The following is a 22,472-nucleotide window of genomic DNA, read 5'->3' on the forward strand; positions in this document are numbered from 1 at the left end:
GCTTTCTGACACTAGTGTGTGTTGCATTTTTCGACATGGCCACAAGAGGCGCTATCACAGTCATTACTGTAAACTGTGTTCTGTGACACGTTATCTAACCGATTTTTTTTTTTTTACCTCAACATAGCACAAAAACATTGTATACAGTATGTGTGAACAATGCATTGGCCAGACAGTTGCGTACGTGCGCAGGATGTTGCTGACCTTCAGCAGCTTGCCGTCTGTGAATGCTAGCCAGTGTTAATCAGTAACCCTTCTGACCTGATCTCTGTCCTGACCTCTCTTCAGAGTTTGACCTAGAAAAGACCTGCAAAGAATTATACAGTACAAACACACATCCTTTAAAGAGATTAGTCATGATCCCCTTATATCTTGAAGTCTCATGGCCACATTTCCATTAGCTAATTTTTTAAACCTGTTTTTAGCTAACTTAATAAAACCTAGCAGTCTACTATGAACTGAAACTTTGCACCACACAAATAGCTCTCCATGATGCAGAGCGAATACTGAGATGATCTAATAAACATAAAACACATTGCACACACCAATAGTGCATACAATATATCAACATACCTTTTTGAATGAATGTTTGAATGTGTTCTTGCATGCATTCTTGGATGGGATCAGTGTTTAACCCAGAACAGACATGCAAAGAAAAGATACAAACTTTCATGATCCCCTTTATTCTTTATATGCAGAATATATCCATATATTCTTCATATGGATTGCCACAGTTGCCCCGATAAAACCCCAAAAGATCAGAGGAATGTTTGTTTACATTAAACATTATGTATGCTATGTGTTGTTTACATCCATAGTGCTTCTTCACACTGACGTCAAATCAAGCATTAGTTCCTTTATATACAGTAAATGTTTACCAGGCAAAGACGGCAAATGTCACAATGACCTAAAAATACCTGTTTGCATGAAGCATCTTTTGATTACTGTTGCTTGTTTGGGGCCCTAAACAACCATGCAGCCCTCAAGCAAAATGTTAGCATCAAGAGGTTGATGCTAGAATATTACAGTGACGTCAGCTAGGCCTAGATTCATAAAATATGCATCTCTAGCAGCCTGGTTAATTGTCAACAACATGCACTCTCTTGCAGGTTTGATAAGACAGCGTCTGCCAAAAACATCCACTTAAATGTAGACATAGAATTGGCTTCTTGGCAGTGGCAATGAGAAATGTCTTCAGAGATCAAGCTTAGTGGAGCAGGAATGCTTGCTTTGAGCACGTTACAGCATTCTGGCTGTACGCGCACCACAGGATAAGGATTTATTGCCAAGTGCTCTCCCTGAAATTGGTGTTCAACCCACCACATAGAATCACCCCAGAAATTATAATGAAATCACAGACATTAGCACCGTGGCGGATTAGAATAGCTGCACGACTTTGGAATTTTCTTTAAGACTTTTGGATGAGAACCAATAGATCTGTGCAGATGGTCTGAGCACTCCAACAAACTTTTGACTTGTTTTTTTTTACTTTAAAAAATTTGAATGCAGCTTACTCCGTGCCATTTCATCCGCCTTGTAACAATCAACACAGGTAAACACAGTATTTAGAGAGAAATGAGATCCGGGGTATGAGTAGGTAGTCATTTAACAGTTACAAACATTCATCAGCAGATGTCATTTCCAATAATCCAGTCTGAGTATGAATCAACCGACCGTTGACAGGGGGACGTTTCCCGTAAGCTTAAGAACACTCGAAAACCGATGCTAACATACAATCTCCAAACACAACCCTACTTCACTTCAGATGCTGTATTCCCACCCACACATAGAAGAGGGGAGTTGTGTTTTCCGATGGCTTCCACATGTCGAGAGGAGACATGGCTGGGTGATTCACCTCCATCCAGGGACTCATCAGAGGGGAATATTCTGTGCTTGGGTGACGGTTAACAACTGGGAATTGGTCTTTGTTCTCCCAGACACCAAGCTACAGTTTTCACTCTTTCATCTCATTTCCCCTCACCAATAAGCTCTTGGAGATGGTTTATTGTTTCAAATTGATGACAAAAACTCTATGAACTTAGGATTCTTGCATGCAACCCTAACTCTTTTAACTTTTCTTTTTTAACAACTTAGGGCAGATGATGTTATCCCGTCATGCAAATTCTCGGTTGGGAGAATCATGTGGAAATCACTGATGCTTATGTGGTCCGCATACAACCTCTTGATCATGTTGGGATCCTCGTTTTCAAATGGTACAAACAGCACATAAATTCTTCTCTGAACATGCCAGACCATTTGGTTGAATCCTATACCACTCCACAACAAGGTTTTCCAAACCTGTTCCTGGAAGGGTACCATCCTGCGGAGTTTAGACTCAGTGTTAATCAAAATCATCTGAACCAGCTAATCAAGATGTTCAGGATTACTTGAAAATAACAAGCAGATGTGTTGGAGCAGAGTTGTAACTGAAGTCTGCCAGTCTTTCAGGAGCCTGCTCTAAAGTTAACGGACTTGTTAGTTATGCAAGGGCTCATAAACCTCCTGACTGTCATAACGCACACCCTTAACCCCTGTGAAGAATCTGCAAAATACACTTTTACTGCAAAATAATAAGACATTCAGTTTATTCCTGCCCTAAATGCACAACATTGGCTGAGCTGATGTTGCTGTGAATAGATTTGAATAGAATAGGGAGTTTTTAAAGGAAGTTTAAGCACAGTCTGGTTTCAGTAACCTTCAATAACATGGCAAGAATCCCACAATGCTCTTTGCTCTCTGTGCAAGTCTGCTGCAACCTTGTTAAGATCACAAAGCACGAGCACACATACACATATTATGACAAAATTCGTAAAGTGAGTCATCTGTTTCGAACCGTTTTGGTTTATTGAAATGACCGCCAATTGCACTTTGTCACTGTCTATCTTTCTTTCACACTCTACTGTATATGGTCTTGTCCAGATAAGAGTGCAGCACTGTGCTCTACTGTACTGTAATCTCGTGTTTGACCACAGAGTGGGTTTATGTAACTCATTTCATTCTCAAGGTTCAGCAAATACATGTTCCTGGCCGAGGGTGCGGCCCACAGGACTTCATTCAGTGTTTATATGTCGGCTCCTTTTATGAAGTGGAGAAAATGACAGAAAATTGAAGTTGATTAATAGTATTTGTGTTTTAACCAAACATTTTGAAGCAGTCAACATATGTATGCCAGACAAATAAGACTTAAAAAATAAAATGAAGAGTATAAAAATAAAGGAATATTGACTAATAATTATACATCAGAATTGTGATGCTGCTTGTGATTCAGGTAGAGGGACTAGAATAAATGTAAAATCATCAATCACCATTTATTTGATGTGTTTTTAACTACCTACCTTTCATGCTAGATTCATGTTATACTGATATACTGGTTAATATGACTTAATTATAAGTTAAACCACGAGATCTGTGCCTTTGAGAAAACAATGGGACACCAATTTGTATCCTAAACTGACGTTTCTGTCACGTACGGTGATACAGGAAACGAGAAGAGATCCAAGTGCAGGTATGAGTCTTTATTAAAGGGCAAATCCAAAAGGGTAAACAGTCCAGGCAGGGTCAAAACCAGAATATCCAATAACATAACAAACAAAAACAAGAACACACGGCAAGAGCAGACTCAGGAAAGTATCACACATAAGACAAGGACTCCGTGAAACAGACTCAGACAGACCGGGTATAAATACACAGAAGGATGGTGAGGGAACTGGAGACAGGTGGGGAACAATCAATTAACTCAAACAAGGAGGAAGGTGACCAAATAAGGGAACAGGAAGTGATAAGGTGACAGACACCGTAGGAAAGGAGGACACCTAGTGGAAACCAAGGGAACACAACCCAGACACTGTGACAGTTATCTTTTGAATGCTCATGCTGATTCATAATCAAAAGATAATTTCTTGATGTAACATACAACCTTAACAACAGAACTGACTTTACTTCTTTGTGTGTGTGTGTAATGTGACGCACGTCCTGATTTTGCTAAGTTAGATGTTGACCCTGGAACAACATTTTACTCCAAAAATGTATTCTTGACCATATCCCTACACCTAAACCTAACCTTAACAATGAGTAATTCCTAAAATCTGAGGAATTGATAGATTATTGACACTGATGTACAAGCACCAAACACTGATTTTAAGCATAAACTTCACAAAATCTATAAACTGGTTCTTCAAATCTGATTGGTTAATCACAATGTTGTTCCAAGGACAACAAAGGTGTTGTCCCAGGAACATGTCTCACTTGGTAAAATCAGGTTCTGCGTGATGTGACAGCAGGAGGGCTTTTGTTTGTATAGAGGAGATGAACTGTGAGAGATGTGTGTACGTGATTGTCGGTGTTTGTGGAGGTTATACAGTAGAGCTAGGCTATAGAACAATACATGTAGGAGTGCTTTGCACACAGAGCCCCCCCGGTACACATCGAGATGCCATTCAATTTCCTGTCTACCTTTATTTCTATTCTTTTTTCCCTCTCTTGAACATGAATTTGATCGGAAAAAAGACGAGGTGTTTTGTTATTTCTTATTACTTGGCATACAGTGCACCTTCAAGACAAAGTTGGCATGAGTTTCAAAGACCTCGAGGAATTATATTGTCTCCAATTTTTGCGCCACTGAATGCTCGGCCTATACAAATGCTTTAGGATGCTTATATTGAGTCTAGGACTTAAAATAATGCATGATAGAGGGCTTTAATTGAAAAGGGAAGGGTTGAGTGGCTTAAATGATTGGATGAAAGAAAAACAAGTCTACAGCACAATCTGTTCCTAGCATGCTAACTATCCGCGCTGGTCTAATTGGACTCAACAGTGATGTCTATAGTCATGCCTGTTTTCTGATTTTAAATCTGCAATGGCATGTTTATGCATAGTGTACTTCAGACATCAACATGCAACCTTCACGAATCAGAATATGTTCTTATGGTGTTCTGCGTGTGAAGGGAGCTGTTCAGCATTCGCACTGCTGTTGCCCGGGATCAAATTCACTATATGTTTAACCAACGAGCAGCTGGACGCGTCCCCTGGCTTTAATGCCATGGGAACGTGCCTTGCATCACCTTGTGTGGTTATTTGAGCAGCACATTTTGGATTTATTAGCAAATCGGCATGGATGAAAGAGCATCACCTGCGGCTCAACCTGGCAAAGACAGACCTTTTCATCTTCACTGCCACCCCATCAGTACACAAGCAGTTTACCAGGAATCTTGGGGTGAAAACCAGACCTTTAAAGATCCCACTGCAAAAACAGCACAATCATGCAGGCTTGCACTACACAACGTCCGGAAGAATCAGACCCTTTCTAACAGAGCATGCCACATGGCTTCTCATACAGGCCCTTGCCATTTCTAAGAAGGACTATTGCGATGCACTATTGGCTGGACTTGTAAACTGTGCAATCAGACTTCTGCAAATGACGCAGCAGCATGTTTCGTTTTCAATGAGCCCAGGAGAGCCCCTGTCACACCACTTCTCCTCTCTCTCTTTGAGTCAATGTCGCTTTAAAAGAGCAATAATGATCAAATCAAGTTCTTGACTGATGTTTCCTAAACCCCTTCACATTGTTATGCTTTCAAATGAAATCCAATAATGTTTGTTTTTAAAAAGCCAGAAAGTTCCTAAGGCTTAATAAACATTTCATCCAGAAGGAGTTAAGAGGACACCGTGTTGGATCCGAGAAACATGCACTTAGTGTAGCCACTGGGCTCAGACAGCTCCCGTGTGCCTAATGGCCAAAGTTCACACCCCACCTCTGGGTATATGGCCACTCTGTTGAGTAAACTTCCCTGAACCCTCTGACTGCTGAAGGACAGAAGCCGGTGTTGGCTGCCCTCCACAGGCTGGGAGGTCCGGCCTCTGCGGCGAAGTCTTGCCGTCTTTTGGCGGTTCTTGTGCCTTGTGGGTAACCCATCCTGTTTGTTTAGCAATATCAAACCGTGGGTTTACAGAAACCCCATGGCAATGCTCAAATATTATTCCACACCTTCCCATGGACGAGAGAATAATGTGAAACTAGGCTCTATTCAAACTGAGCAGAACAACATGAAGACAATGCTGAGGAGTTGCGGGAGAGACTCTCTCTGCTCATATAACCCTTGTAATTTTTAAACATTATTTTAGACAGTGAATTTTCCAGTGTGGTTGAGGGCCAATTAGTTTTTTATCCTGTGCATTAAGCCTGACAGGCATCACATGAATGCAAAGCACCGATATAAAACATGCATTTAAGAAAATACATTTATTTATTTTGTATTATATACATTTTTAAAGTGACAAAAGTACATGCCTTATAAAACAACCCCACCAATCTTCATTTGGTTTGAAATCTTTATCTAACGTATTTCTAATTTACACACACCATTTCGAACCATTCACGTTTTTCTAATGAATTCCAAAAAATAACAATATGTTTTTCAGTGGCGACATCTATTGGTGAAAATACTGAGTTTCAGGTTCAGGGTGTTTGGGGTGACGTCAAGGTTATTATAAAAAAAAAAAAAAAAAGTTGTTGTTGATTAAAATAAATCTGAAATAAAATAACACATATTAGACGAACACCAATTTTATTTAATTATGTCAATTTTAATTTTTCTAAAATAAATTGAAATGAATTACATAAAACAAATAAAAACGACAAAAGCACATGACAAAATGACAAAATATTAAACAAAATTTTAAATTTAAAATAAGATAAATTTAAATATGAATATAAAACGAATAGTTAATTTAAAGTAATATTATATATAAAAATAAATACTGGGTGGAATTTAAAAAAAAAAATAGTTGAAAATGCTAGTCCAATCATTTGGCAGTCTCTCTCAGATTTGGGTTCTTTTGTTTTCATTATTCACTTTAATTTATGAACCGAAAATCCATAGAGTCAAAAATCTGTTAAGTGCAGAGTCCAGGGGTCTCTATAAATGAACAGATCAAATCGATCCAGTGTGTCAGAGACTCACCTCTCTCAGTCACTGTAGTAAAAGTGGCTGTTATAGATTGCCAGGCTGAACTATATAAACTCCAGTTTCTTTGTGTTTGGTGATTCAGTTGAATTTTAGCTTCAGTTTGTACTTCATCTTTGTAAGATGCTATATTTTGTGAAAACTCTTACCTGCATCTGCCAAGCACAGGTGATTTGTGTCAGGGCATTGGGCAACATGGCAACATCACACTCTCAGTCATATTTATGTAAACATAAATGAATACATTTCTTCAGCAAGGTTGCATTAAGTTTCAGATAAACACTGTTCTTTTGAACTTTGTATTAATAATAAAAAACAAAAAAGTGTCTGGGTTTCTGTAAAAATTTAAAGCAGCACAAGTACACTTAACTGCATTTCAGCATTAATAAATGTTTCTTAAGCTGCAGATCAGCGTATCAGAATTATTTCTGAAGGATCATGTGACACTGAAGACTGCAGTAATGATGCTGACAATTCAGCTTTGCATCACAGGAATAAATAACATTTTATAATATATTAAAATAGAAAAACGTTATTTTAAATCATAAAAATATTTCGCAGTATTGCTGATTTTACTGTAGTTGATCAAATAAATGCAACCTTGGTGAGCATGAGAGACTTCTTTCAAAACTCTTACTGACCCCACACTTTTTAACTGTAGTGTGTATGTACATTTTCCCATATGTATTTTTGCAAAAACAAGGCACACAAGCTTCCAGTTAATACATTTATTTGTGTTTTACGATAGCTCGAACTAATTTGTTTATGCACAATGGTAAATACAATGTACTGACCCATTCTTAGCGTCCATGCTGATGGGATTCACCAAATCAGAATCAATGAGCACTTTTCTGTTCCTGCCATCCAGGTCAGATGTCTCGATCCTGTCTTTCCCACTGTCTACCCAGAATAACTTCCTGTGCACAGTGTCCACCGCAAATCCCTCCAGCTGGACCAAGCCTGGAATTTCACATTGCATAATTAGGGAATCTGAAGAGAAAATGATGGTAATTCAACCATAATAATTCCCTATTTTTAAAATGGGACAGTCTAGAAAGATAGATAGATAGATAGATAGATAGATAGATAGATAGATAGATAGATAGATAGATAGATAGATAGATAGATAGATCGAAAAAAGATAAAACTGAAAAAACTGTTTTATTTTAGATGTGTGCATCTTTGATAACACTGCTTAGTTTTAATGTGATTTTGCAAATCTTTCAATGGAATGTTTCTTTTCAGGCTTTTCCATGTATGAAGTGTGTCCTAAATAGCTTCATTACCCACAGGGAGGCTTTACATCATCGTTATTTCTCATCCTCGACGGTCCACACATCAGCAGAAACTGCCGTTGCAGTAACATTGCACAGACAGGAAGTTCCCGTGAGCGTCACACAGGGGCATGTAGTCCTGAGAGGACAGACGGCTGACCATAGTAGTGAGTCATGAGTGGAAGTCTCCACACGGGGAAGCAGCACCGCTGAGTAAGACACAATATTTCTTCTGAAAAACACACCCATATTTCTGAAGTTTCGACTCATCCATATATCTTGCCTCAATGACTGACTATGTGAGCGTTAATTACAGTAAGGCTGTCTCCTGAGGGATAATCATGTCATGTAGAGCTGGAACTGAACACCACTCCCACAACACACATGCAGTACAAAATCTGAGTCCATGTGTTTTGAATGATTTCATTTGCAAGCTTATTGCTGATCTCCACATTTTTACAGCAACTTCAATGGCAATGGACCATGCAGATTTCAGCAGATTAAAACTAATAAAAACTAAAAGAATACAAAATACATATATATTTTAGATAGATAAATGACCCTCATGTTGAGAGTTATTTTATGTATGTGTATTATAATAACAAAAATAACAACAGTATTAATCATAATAATAAAAGTAAAATAATTTTGCCATCAAATAGTATATACAGTGTGTGTGTGTGTGTATATATATATATATATATATATATATATATATATATATATATATATATATATATATATATCGAGCGCAGCGTCAGTTCAGTCAGGCCACGGAGGCAAGGCTGTGAACGGCTGATGCGGTCAGCTGTCAAATCGCTCCAATCACCACATCTCTCCTATTAGACACGGGATATATATATATATATATATACGTGCCACTACTGCTCGGTCAGTATGCTCAAAGACTCGCAACCCTCCCTCCCTCCCCATTATATGCATGAGCACATTACTGCGCACCTTCTGGCTGTCGTCTTGTTTGTTTCAGATCACTAAGGCTTCCAAAAATCTTAGCTGGCATGGACCTCTTTGCGGAGAGACACCCATCTTCATAACCAGGCTACAGGATAGACGTACCACTGCCACATCTACATGATTATCACCGTTTGCTTTAAAGACTTTATTAAAAAGTCTAAATTATTATGTATTTCTAAATTCATGGTTCCGGGGAGTTAATGTTAAAGCTCTTGTATGTTCAATTATTCTGGGAGCAAGAACCTCCATAAGGAACCATACCGCCAAAGATAAATTTTGTTCATTAAACTCAAGTTAACTTGCCAAAGTGGTTCCTGTCTGAAATAGTCACGGGGCGAAGAATCACTCAACAAGGGGTGCGTGAATTAAATGCCCCGGAGGGTGGATTTATTTGTAAGTGTAGGGTGCCTGTTGAAGTGAGCTGATCTGCTTTCTGGTGGCCGGTGCTTCCCGTGTGCTCTCCGTGCTCTTCGGTGCCAATCAAGGTGAAAGTGGGTGTCCTGACGTGCTCCAAAGTGTGTGGGCTGTCGGTCACTCGCTGCTTTCTGCGAAGAAATGAGAGAGGGATTAGACCAGCATTGCATTCGGTTCGAGAACCTCTTCTTGACTGCCCACCTGATGGCCAGGGCTTCAGAGGCATCCGTCTGCAGCAGGAAGGGGCAGCTAAAGTCCGGGGCGCGGAGTACAGGTGAGGACATGAGTGCAGACGGAGTCCAACATACTTTCTCCGGCTGCCCCTTCCTGGTCAGGTCTGTCAGGGGGGGCGGCTAAAGAGGAGAAGTTGGGGATAAAACATCGTTAATAACCAGCCAACCCCAAGAAGGCTCGTACCTGGGTCTTTGTCCGGGGACTTGGGGCGGCGTGGATGGCCTCGACTTTCTTGTCTTGTGGCCGGATGAGACCTCGGCCGACTTGGAAGCCCAGGTACTTGGCCTCAGAGAGGGCTAGGTGGCATTTTCGGGGGTTGGTGGTGAGCCCAGCCCGCCGGAGCTCCAAGAGCACGCTCTGCAGATGATCCAGATGTTCTTCCCATGACTCGGAGTGGATCACGGCGTCATCCAGGTAGGCGGCCACGTATGCCTGGTGGGGCCGCAGGATGATGTCCATCATTCGCTGGAACGTCGTGGGGGCCCCGTGTAGGCCGAAGGGAAGGGTCCGGTACTGGCAATGGCCACTGGGGGTGGAGAAGGCAGTCTTTGGCTTGGCGGCCTTGGAGAGCGGTACTTGCCAATAGCCCTTGGTGAGGTGCAGGGTACTGATGTACTGGGCCCTTCCTAGGTGGTCCAGCAGCTCTTCGACCGGAGGCATGGGGTACCCGTCGAACTCGGAGACTTTGTTCAGGCATTCAGCATTTGTTGGACCTCTTTTTCAATAGACTGCTGACAAGCTTCCGGGACCTGGTAGGGCCGTTGCCTGATGACGACTCCTGGGGGCGTCCTGATGTGGTGCTGAAGCACGTTGGTCTGCCCGGGCTGGGAGGAGAACACATCCTGGAACTGACTGACCAGGTGCTGCAGCTCCGTCTTCTGGGCAGCCGAGAGGTGGGGGTTGACATCCACAACGACGGGCTCGGTGAGGCTCAGGGCAGCTACTTGGTCCCGGGTCCCCACCCATTTCTTCAGGAGGTTGATGTGAGTTGCTCCGCCTGCCATCGTCCCGGCTGTCTCAGGCGGTATGTGACCGGCTCAATCCTCTCCCCCACCGAGTAGGGTCCTTTCCAGGAGGCCAGGAATTTGCATGCAGAGCTGGGGACCAGGACCATGACGCGGTCTCCCGGTTGGAACTCCCGTGGTTGGGCAGCCCAGTCGTAGTGACGTTGCTGCGCTTGCTGGGCCCTGGTGATGTGTTCCCGGACTAACGGCATAACTCGGTCGATCCGTTCCCTCATTTGTCGGACATGCTCGATGATGGTACATTGGGGGGCAGGCTGCTGCTCCCATGCTTCCCAGGCCACGTCCAAGAGGCCCCAAGGTTGATGGCCGAACAGAAGCTCGAAGGGGGTGAAGCCAGTTGAGGCCTGAGGAACTTTGCGGATCCCAAAGAGCACGTAGGGGATCATGAGGTCCCAATCCCGCTTGTCCTGCGCCGCTACGCGTCTGAGCATTTGCTTGAGGGTTTGGTTAAATCTCTCTACGAGCCCATCGATCTGGGGGTGATAGACGGTGGTCCTCACCGGCAGCAGCCTGCAGAGGTCCGCCATTAGCCGGGACATGAAGGGGGTTCCCTGGTCAGTCAGGATCTCCGAGGGGAGGCCGACTCGGCTGGCCAGCAGAAACAGCTCCTGGGCGATGGACTTAGTCGACGATGACCAGGATGTGCTCATACATATACATATATATAGACATTTTTCAAGGGGCAATTTTACTGAATAAAAACAAGATTATTACATAATATTGTACAAATGTTTGGGGTTATTAGGTTTTTATTAATACATCTATGCTTTATTATTATAAAAGAAATGTTCTTCACCACCAAATGAGCATAACACAATGATTTCTGAAGGATCATTTGACACTGAAGACTAGTGTTATTTTAGTGTCATTTAGATTCTATTATAGTTTTTGTTAATATTTTAATTAGAATTTTTAATTTTGAACTGTTCATTTTAGGTCAAAATTGTTGTGTTTTTGGCGTTTTATTAGTTTATGTTGTACTGTATGTCTATATATTTTTATACCTTTTTATTTGAGTTTTAGTTTTAGTTATTCTATACATCAAGTTAAACTATATGAACATGATAAATGTTGCATTGGAAACAAGCTATATATTAAATAATGTTTCACAATATCACTACTCCAATTGTATACTCTAATAAATGGAGCCTTCATAAGCACAATAGACTTCTTTCAAAAACAAAGGAGGTGTTTTTCTGACCATATCAAGGGTTAGAGAGCAGTAAGTGCAGAATGTGAGGGTGATCACAGTTGGCTTGCGCTGTGCCAGGCATTGTCTGTCCTGCCCTCTACTGTCCAGGTATTGCAGGGCTTTGTACTGAGGAATAAAGGCTTGCAAGCCTGGGTAGATGATTAGACCCTCCTGCAGAATTTCTCTGTGATGATTTCACACAATTAAGGGTGGTTTGCACTTCTCTAGCATAAAAAAATACAGAGGACCATTGAACATTTAAATACATGATCAGAATTCACTGAATGGCATGATGGATTAAGCCAAGTCCTGGAACATAGGGTATTGTTCCAGGAACATGTTCTAGGTGTTGCTTATGAATGATTAAACAACGCATTTGTGTTTGACTGATTTATAATTAGCCACTGAACATAATATTTGACTTGGTTGCCGGACTTCTTCTGTGTTATAAATAAAGAGAACAGTCTGTTACTGAGCTGACAGGGAGACTGATATGTTTTTGTTTGATAAGTGTTGTGGTTTACGTGGTGGTTGGCAGAGGAAGCCGTCGCCCTTGTATTCAGGCCAGCAGTGGCAGTGGAAGGAGCCCTGGGTGTTGGAGCAGGAAGCAAACAGATAACAGAGCTGCAAAAACACTCATCAATGTCTGTAAAAGAAGAAAATGACGGGCCTATGAAAAAAAAAAAACTCTCAAATGTGTAGCACATGTTTGGTTGCATAAATTAGACTTGTGATTGAAGAGCATTAGTCATCCTCATGCATGAAAATGTCTGTGTTGAATGAGCATGATTCATGAATTACTGTAAATTGTGCCTTAAAATGAATATTTACATACATTTTGCAAATTAACTGAAGCGTTCCAACAATCCTACAGCACTTGAAGTTGCCAGTCTGTGGTAGGATTTTTCATTGGCAATTTTTCCGCAGAAAACATTATTACGTCAGTAGATCGAGTCATTGAATCATTTACTCGAAAGATAATCAGGCCCATCAGATGCAATTAACATGAATTCTCTTATTTTCATTATACTCACAAGGGTTCACGAGACCACCCCCTCAAGTGGTGAACCACCAAAATGCAGAAACCTTTAGAAAACATATGATGGCACAAAGCCTTGGTTTCTCAAATCGCTTAGCTTAGACAGTTTGAAACATGACTGATTCACAACAAAGATTCATAGAAGTTTCCAAGCTAAATAAAACAGTGTTTCAAAAGTGGCCATAACTAAATAGCAGTTTCACACATGTAAAAACCCCAATATATACGAATACATCAAGGTTTTTTTTTCCTTGTTCGCTTAGGGGGGGGAAGAAGTTTGAAAGACCTGAACTTGACGTTGGGGGTTTCAAGTGCTTCTAAACAGTGAATCATTTCAACAAGCAACAGATTCAACCGAGTTTTTAAAAACTCTCTGTGTCACATCATCACTGTAGTTCAATAAACAAGAAATTAATACTGAGCCAATATCAGCGTAATCGTACCATTAACTTTTGTCTATTTTTGCTTCAACAAGGCTTCATTTAATAAAAAATGGGTTTCACTTTATATTGATGGTCCCTTTAACACATTTTGTTGACTATCGGTAATGTGGCACATACATGTTGACTCTCATTAGATTATTAGTAGTGTATAAGTAGACTGGTAGAGATAGGGTTAGAATAAGTTAACACGTACTTGCAAAGTTGCTTATGTGCCTCTGTGCGCTCATCAACATCTGGATCACATACACAAAATCCAAGACAGCCATTCTGAACTTTAACTAAGGCAGTAATTTAATAATGGCATGAGAAAATTACACACAGTCTTTAAGGGAACTCTCAAAGGAGCAGTCATAGCAAGCGCTTGGCTTGATGTCAAAATATGTCATAGATAAACACTGAACTATTTGTATCATAGCAGTTGCATCCATCCCTTTGGAAGCCCATGGCACACTGACAATGGTAATGAGTGCCATCCCCTGGGAGGCAGAGAGCCGTGGGGTCACAGTGGTGCTTCCCAGTCGAACTGAGGTTCAACTCCAAAAGTCCAGGGAGCTCGTCTGATAACATACAGTTAAACAATGACTTGAACAAGATACAAAATGTTCTGAAACGGAACTAATAAAGGCCAATAAGGTAGTATGGTTTAGTTATCAGTATGTTGTTACCTCCTACAGGCCCCACTTGGCTATGGCATATCTAAAGGTGGTTCCTTCTGTGAGCATGACCATCATGTTCACATTGTGGTGTAGCAGCTAGGAGAATGTCTCCGATCAGCAATTTTCTGAAACCACCATGTACTCTTGCAGTGAAGAGCAGCTGAGCATTATTAAAGCATTAACTTTGGACTCGAGTAGTTTATTGCTTTTAAAATATGCAAAAGGACTATCAATAAAAAACATGAATGTTCATAAAAGAGTTACATTAGTATTATCGGAATTAAGGATTTTTCAGGTAATCAGAATATCTCCTGTAGCTTTGGACATTTCATTGGCCCAGTAGTGTTGATGTTTAGTTCAACAACAGTGGGATGTTTTTCACTCCATTTATGGAAGCCCATTTCCGTCATATAACATCAAAATGCTTTGGTAAATCATAATAATGACATAAAATGTCATAACTATAATACAAACTTTCAAAACGATGACATACTGAGTGATAATTATGACATAAAATCTGAAATTATAATAAAAGTACATATTTACTTTTTATCCCATAAGAAATCATATGATAATAAATCTACATTTTATGTCACATGATTTAGATTTTTCCCCCCTCATAATTTATACTTTTTGTGTGATAATTATGATTTTATCTTATAATTATGACTTTCCCCCTCATATTTATAGATAAGTATCTCATAATTTTGACTGCATCTCATGACTTAGTATCACATAATTTCAACTTTCTATTTTATAACTTTGACTTTAATCTAATGACTTAGTATCTCATAATTAAAAAAAAATTTATATATATATATACACGCAATAAGTTACTCCTTGTTCATTACAGTTCTACTCTGTGGACCATAAATAGAAATAGTGAATGTGCATTTAAAATGTATCTCATGATTTAGTATCTCAAAACCTCATCTCATGACTTATCTCATAATTTCAGCTTTACCCAGGACTTAGTATCTCATCATTTCGACTTCATCTCATGAATTAGTACCTCATAATTTCAATTTTTTATGTCATACTTATTACTTTACCTTATAATTATTACTTAGAATGTCATCTTTTATGTCATACTTTTATTTTACCTCATAATCATGACTTAATATCTCATAATTTCAATTTTTTGAAACAGGTCGAATGAATTAGCCACCTCTTAAAATACCTACAAATTGGTCATGAGAAACTGTTGGATTCTTATATTGAACTTCAAGTGGTTATATGAATCCATTCCTCGAGCCTCTTGAATAATGGTAATACACTGACCTTGTTGGCTGAAGACCAGCTCTGCCTGAACAGAAAACTTAGCATGGAGAAAACATGTCTTTCTTTTTTAGACTTCTTCATGATCTGTGTGACATAAAATAATAGATAAGATAAGAAAAAAAACAGTCACAGCTGCTATGCTGAAGCCATTCAGATGGTCTTGGAGCTCAAGAGCAAACAGCCAGCCAAATGTTAAGACCAGCATGCTCACAGCCATCAGAGCCCTGGGACAGGACTGTGGAGATGTTTACTTGATCTTCTCCCACCACAGCAAAGCCATGGATGTCCACATTATTTAGCTGAACTTTATGACAGCATGGACCAGTTGGATAGATAGACTGTACAGAAACCATCCTGAGAGCAAAATCTCAGGTGCAAGCCACACATTTTGGTCATGTTATTTAAACTAGCATGTAGTAGTTCTTGGTTCAATTTTGAAAGCTGTTGAATAAGTGAAGCAGGGATGTCCATTTGTGTCTTATTAGCAGACTTATCTGCAGGCGTGTTTGATTCTACTGTAATTAACGTTTCATGCAATCACGTATAGAGGTTCTTGCTGGTCTCATTGGAGCCAAACAGACTGTAGAAGAGTTCTTCTTTGGTTGATGTATCACCTCTATTAAAACCAACCTGGTGTTTGGCATGTCCATTTTATCTTCAGTGCTTCATACACTTCATTATCAGCTTCCTGAAGAACTGCCCTTCAGATAATCCAAAAGGGAAAATGTGTCCTTTTTCAAGAGCATTCATAAAACAAACATTTGTAAACAGCAAAGCAAATACAAATACAAATACAAAGCAAATAAAGCAAAAACAGCAGCTCTCATTTCGAGAGGGAGCAGCTTCGATCTGGAACACTTAAATATAATTGTCCCTGAAGAAATTCATGAGATGTGACAATGTGGTCACTTAAAATTAAAGAATGCCTTAACCACAATCCACATAGTTACCAAAATCTCTATGCAAGTACAAAGCATCCAATGCACAAATGTTCATCAGATTTGAATAGAAAATCATTTGTGCAAACAAACATGTGCTTCAGTAAATCAGTATTTTAAATATTCCCCTAGGTTACACTTTATTTCAAAAGTCCACTTTGGACATTTTACTAATTATAAATACCTTTTGCAACTTAATGTCAACTAACTGTCATTAGACAGTTGACTGTTAGGATTAGTAAGCTGACATGTATTTGCAAAGTTACATCCAGTAGGATGTACGTTGGAGATCATCAAATAAAATGCTAAGCTTAAAAGAGGAAGTTCACCCCCAACCTGCCCCACCCCTCCAATAAATAAATAAATAAATAAATAAAAATTCAATCATCATTTACTCACTGTCATGTCATTCCAAACCTGCAAAATTTAGTTCTTCTGACCAAATTCTCATTTTGCGGTGAACTACTTTAATTACTTAGATTTCTAGAAAAATTTGATAATTTTCAGGATTGTTAGAATCCTTGGATTTTCATAAACACTTCCTTCAGACATCACAGACAAAGCCTAAAACATTAGCATAAGATATGTTGTCTTTATATATTTTGAACTTTAGCACATCATGCTGCTGTGACCTACACACACCTGCAGTGCTGGTAAAGGAACACAATTCAATTCCAAGTATTTTCCTGAACATAGGGTTTCGTTTTCATATTTCTGGTTTTGGAAAAGGAGACATATTTGACAAAAAAATTTTTAAAGTCTTGATTTAAATGTTTGCCGGTTCCCGCCTCCTCCCCATTATTGTGAAGTTTTTATATTGTTATACACTCCTTTAAGGATTCTTTTCATCATTCATTTTTAATTTAGCATGTTGCGCCATTGAGACCTCAACCTCTGTGTTGCATTTCTTATAATTTAAACAACTGCATTTTATAGTACTGAGTGGCTAATATTTTAATGTTCCCAGATGACAGCATGAAATCTAAAAAGCATTTACATTAGCATTATTGTAACTCCAACCCTCTCCCTAAAAGGAAATAGATGTTAAGTAGCAAAACCAATGAAATGTCTTACAGCTACATTAAAAGGATATAGCCAACACAAAAATGAAAATTCTATCATCATTTACTCACTAAACTGGTTCAGTGTCTATTGACTTGTATTGTATGGACAGAAAGTACAATAGAAGTCAACCATGAATGTCTCAAGCTGTTTGGTTACATTCTTTAACTATCTTTTGTGTTCAGAATAAATACATACATATGTAGGTTTGAAACATGATTACTAACGAAACCACTACATGACTAAATTATGACAATGTTTCCATTCCCATTCTTTTAATTTCACAGAGTTTCAGTTTTAATGAAGTAAGACAATAATAGCACAGTGCCATCAGTTCACTAGACAATATACCTTATTTGTAATACATAAAGTAATAAATGTAAATCATACAGTCACTGTAATACATTGAAAAAACTTTTCTGTAGTTGCACGGGTTATTTCTCATGAGCTATCAGTAAATGTAGGGTCCATCACTGGCAACAGCTTTCTATGAATGTTCTGGATTTTCTGCAGGAGGAATCTACATGTCTTGACTGTGGTATGTAGGGTGCAAACAACAGGTCGTTGTCAAGGCTCTTGGCTTTCTGGGTGAGATGGTTGAGTTTGTCTATTGAAATGACAAGATCTTGGAAAAGGCTTTGGCTTGGCTGGGATGAACAGCTGCTCTGTTTTCAATGAATTCAAACAATTCAGACAGAAATGCCCGCCAGACATGCTAAGAAGCCCATTAATCAAATGACAGAAACAGAGATTTAATTAAGTATATTTTAATGGGAATGACAGAAAAATACATTCAGTTTGCTTGTAATATGAAATGGAGAACAAAAGTGGTCCCAGTACTGATCCCTGTGGAGCTCCAGTTGATTTGAGGATAAAGTGGATTATTGCCAATATGATACTGTGATGATGATCCCCCAAAAGAACCCGGGCCCTATGCATAGGCAGTCCTGATGCCCATCCCCCCCACCCCCACCCCCATGAACATATCAAGGTAAAATAAAATCTATTCCAGACTTTTTCTCTCTTCCTTTGGGGCCCTAGTAATCAGTACTGGTTTTACCCCCAGTCCTGACGCCCCTGATGATTGATCACTGCTTTCTAAACGAGCACATGGTGAACACATGCTATATGAGCACACACTGTTTCATTAATTATGTAAATGTCAAATGTAGAGTTTGTGAAATGAATGGTTCCCATTTCTAATAAAAGTTGTGCATTTTAAATATATTTTAATTTTTACTCATTTGAATTGTTATAATATTTTTAGCAGGAGGCCTGTCCCAGCAAATATTTGCTTTGATATAGAAAAGTGAAAAGCTGTACTCTACAGGTTTTGACCTTTTAATGTTTTGTAATGTTAAATAATGCGCACTTGGTCCAATCAACTCGTCTGTGTCTTGAATATTCTCCACAGGGAGGCGTTATGATGCCATGCAGATGGTAAACCAAGATTTTATGCCCATTAAATAAACCCTATATAACTTTTAAATAGCGTGTAATTTGCAAATAAATAGTATTTATGTTATGTAATTTTACATACTATTAATCAATACAATTTATTAAATTAAAATATTATAGTAACCTGTAATGCATTGTTTATTAAATATTTATACATATTTAACATGTATAAATAATTTAGCGATTTATTTATATCTAAGTAGTATTAGAAAGTAAACAAGTAAATAATAATAAAAAAAAAACAAATCTGGTTTTAAATAATCTGATGGCATTTTAAGTCTTTTTTTTATTGAAAATATGTAAAAAATATATATATATATATATATTACAGAAAAAACAGGCATCAAAAAAACAAACTCCACAGATGATTAAAAAAATAAAAGAAAATAAATAAATAAAATAAAAGGAGACATTCACAATACGCCAAATACAGATTTATAATATCTTACAATAGATATAGCTTTTGAATTTTTTACAATTTTCAGAGACTTCATTTGGCATTTTAAGTCTAGATGTGGTGAGTCATTGGCTGTTGACATCAGAGCACGCTCTGCTCAAACTCCTCCTCACTCTCACGCTCGTTTGAAAGTTTAAGAGCTGTGGGTAAAAGTTCGGCTTCACTAGAAGTATGGATCATCTCTGCTATGATATTTAGTTTCCCTTAAATTCAGAAGAAGAAAAAGATTGCATGGCTGCAGACTCTAATGGCAGTTGCCATGAGCAACCCACTCTCTCTGGTGGATCTCCTACAACAACTGCGTTTATGTTTTCCGCCGGCGTCCTTGGGAACGTGGTCGCCCTAATTCTCTTGGAACTACGGCGGAGGAAACAGCCCGCATCTTTGTTCCAAGTCCTCGTCACATCGTTGGTCTTCACGGATTTGCTGGGAACTTTCTCCGTCAGTCCACTGGTTTTAACCGCGTACTTTAGGAATGAATCTCTGATCGGTATGAGTGAACGCCGATTAGTTTGCGGCCACTTTGGATACGCCATGACTTTTTTCAGTATGGTCACTCTCGCCATTCTTCTTTTCATGGCAGTGGAGCGCTGGCTCTCCATCGGACATCCTTACTGTTACGAGAAGCGCATGAGTAAACGCTGCGGGTACATCACCATCGCTCTCATATACCTGTTTTGCGCTCTTTTCAGTGCCACACCTTTCTTCGGCTTTGGGAAATATGTTCAGTACTGTCCCGGTACGTGGTGCTTCGTAGACATGCGCCCGACTGCGACAGAGCATAAAGTGTTCAATATCATCTACGCGTCTTGTTTGCTCATTATGATTGTGTGTACGGTTTTATGCAACGCGTCCGTCATCTATCATCTGTCACTCATGTACCGAAGACGCAAGGCGCACCGGAGCTCTGTCCGAAGGCAGCGAGGACACAAGAGGCAACGATCCATCGCGAAGGAGGTTGAACATCTGGTGCTGCTCGGGGTCATGACAATAGCATTCGTCATCTGCTCTCTTCCTCTTGTGGTAAGGCAGGTTCAGACTTGTCAAACACTCTTTCAAACTTTACTTATACATGAGCTGACTACTGTCCTGTTCCTGTATGTGTAAGGACACTGTGGTTTCTGTTTTATAAAGATAGTGTATTTGTTTCTTCAAAGTTATAAATCTGTGTTACGAAGTTTGAGTTAATTTGTTTACAGGGGCAATGCACATAAATGAATTTTTCATAGACTCTAGACAGAATGCTATATTTTATTCAACTAGGTTTGTTGCATAAAGAGTAGCATCTTTTAAAGTCCTTTATCTTTATTAATAAATTATTCACTAGTCTTTATATACAATAACTTTTTTCTATAGCTGTTTGTTTTTTTTAATCCATAGGCATTGGTATCCATTCCCATTTCCATATTGTTATTGAGTAGACATAAGAGTAGACATGTGCTGTATTAGTGTGTATTAATAGTTACTAGTAACATTTTAACTACTAATTACTAAGCAGAGTCAGTGATAAATAGCAAATTAATAAGTAGTATATGAAATGAATACTGTAAATACTAGTTACATTGATTACATACTGTACAAGTCACTATTGGAATACAAACTAGTATCTAATGAATGAATGAAGAGACGTGTAACTGTTGTATTACTAAGTAGACTTAGAACTAGGTACTAGTAATGTAAAATTGATACTAGTTAGTTGAGAGAAATAAATATTGAAATGGCTTGCCATATACAATGGCCCTAAAATTATTTTTATACCAAAGGCACACTTAAAAATGTAAAAAAAAAATGAATAAAAAAAATTTAATGAACCAGGCAGCATTTCTAATCAAGCCAGACTTGAAAAATTCAGAAAAGTTTTAATTCATTAAGGATTAGAAACACTATTCAAAATGTATTTCTAGCAGCTTCACAAATTGTTTACACTATAATATGAACATTGTAATGGAAAACCACGTGGGACCACGTTTTTATGTTAATACATCATTTTTGATTTATTGTTTATGCACAACATACCACTCTGTGCTTTTGTCTCCACAGATTCAACTGTACATCAACATTTTCGACCACTGTTGTTGCGAAAACAATCGCATAGCCCTTCTTTTAGTATCGGCCAACCCCATCATAGACCCCTGGGTCTTCATCATCCTCAGCCCTCCAGTGCCTCGTCTGCTCTGGGACAAGATGTGCAAGACTGCAAAGTTCAAATCCACCCAGGAGAAGGTCCGGAGCATTCATCCAGTCCTGTATCAGTCAAACGCACCTGGCGATTTGGGAGGCAGTGTGATGAAAGTTAACACAGGAATTCCTGGAACTCCCGGCTCCTGATCTCTAAAACCTCCCTGTGTTGTGGAAAGGATCATGGAGCGATCGCTCACTCAAATAATGAAAATAACGGATACTGAAGATCCAGGTCACTGGATACCTAAACAGATGGATCTGAGACCAGAGGATGAAAGAGCTGTGTGGTGTATAATAATGCACCTATAATGTCATGGAGAACATAAAAGAGTTTTTACATATATATATACATATATATTTTTTAGAAAAGTAAACTTATTTATTTTCATTATTTATGGACACTAAAACATTATTTTAGACTGGATGGAAAATAAGTGAGTGTTTATCGGCAGGAAACCCATTGGTTAATATAAATAAATATTTACAGGGTGAAATGAAGCTGTACTTCCTGTTTCTACTGCATGTCTTTCTTAGTGTGGCTTCACACTTTATATGTTTGGTTTTTACACTGCGTTGCAGTTACATGCAGGACTGAATCATGTCATAGCAAGTCAGTTCATTGTGAAAGAGCCAAACAGCTTTACTAAATTGTGCAACAGTCCTATGACTGAAGATGGTTCTGTGGAGGGAAGGTGAAACAGGCTAATCCGAGGAAATGAAAGTTTGTCTATTGTTTTTGATCAGTCTGTTCAATATGTTCGAATCTCCTGACATTGCCTGATGTTTACACAGTGAATGAATTGAAGTTACAAGATGGTTTTAAAATGATGTAACAGTTAGGAAATCTCAGTGTTGATAAAAATCACCATATGTTGCATATT

General features: G+C 38.9%; 1 protein-coding gene across 1 annotated transcript; it reads left to right on the forward strand.

The window, feature by feature from the left end:
• Positions 1-19,350: 19,350 nt before the first annotated feature.
• Positions 19,351-22,085, forward strand: LOC113062998 (prostaglandin E2 receptor EP2 subtype-like). Its single transcript, XM_026233121.1, has 2 exons — positions 19,351-20,433; positions 21,451-22,085. The coding sequence occupies exons 1-2, from the start codon at positions 19,642-19,644 to the stop codon at positions 21,736-21,738; spliced, it is 1,080 nt and encodes a 359-aa protein (XP_026088906.1). The 5' UTR covers positions 19,351-19,641; the 3' UTR covers positions 21,739-22,085.
• Positions 22,086-22,472: the final 387 nt, after the last annotated feature.

Source organism: Carassius auratus, chromosome 45 (assembly GCF_003368295.1).
Source record: "Carassius auratus strain Wakin chromosome 45, ASM336829v1, whole genome shotgun sequence".
NCBI lineage: Eukaryota > Metazoa > Chordata > Actinopteri > Cypriniformes > Cyprinidae > Carassius > Carassius auratus.

Bases quoted from the DNA above. Each gene is read 5' to 3' on its own strand.
- LOC113062998 (XM_026233121.1), top strand. From the start codon at position 19,642: ATGGCTGCAGACTCTAATGGCAGTTGCCATGAGCAACCCACTCTCTCT. The intron at 20,434-21,450 runs GTAAGGCAGGTT...TTGTCTCCACAG, and splicing joins TCTGCTCTCTTCCTCTTGTG to ATTCAACTGTACATCAACAT.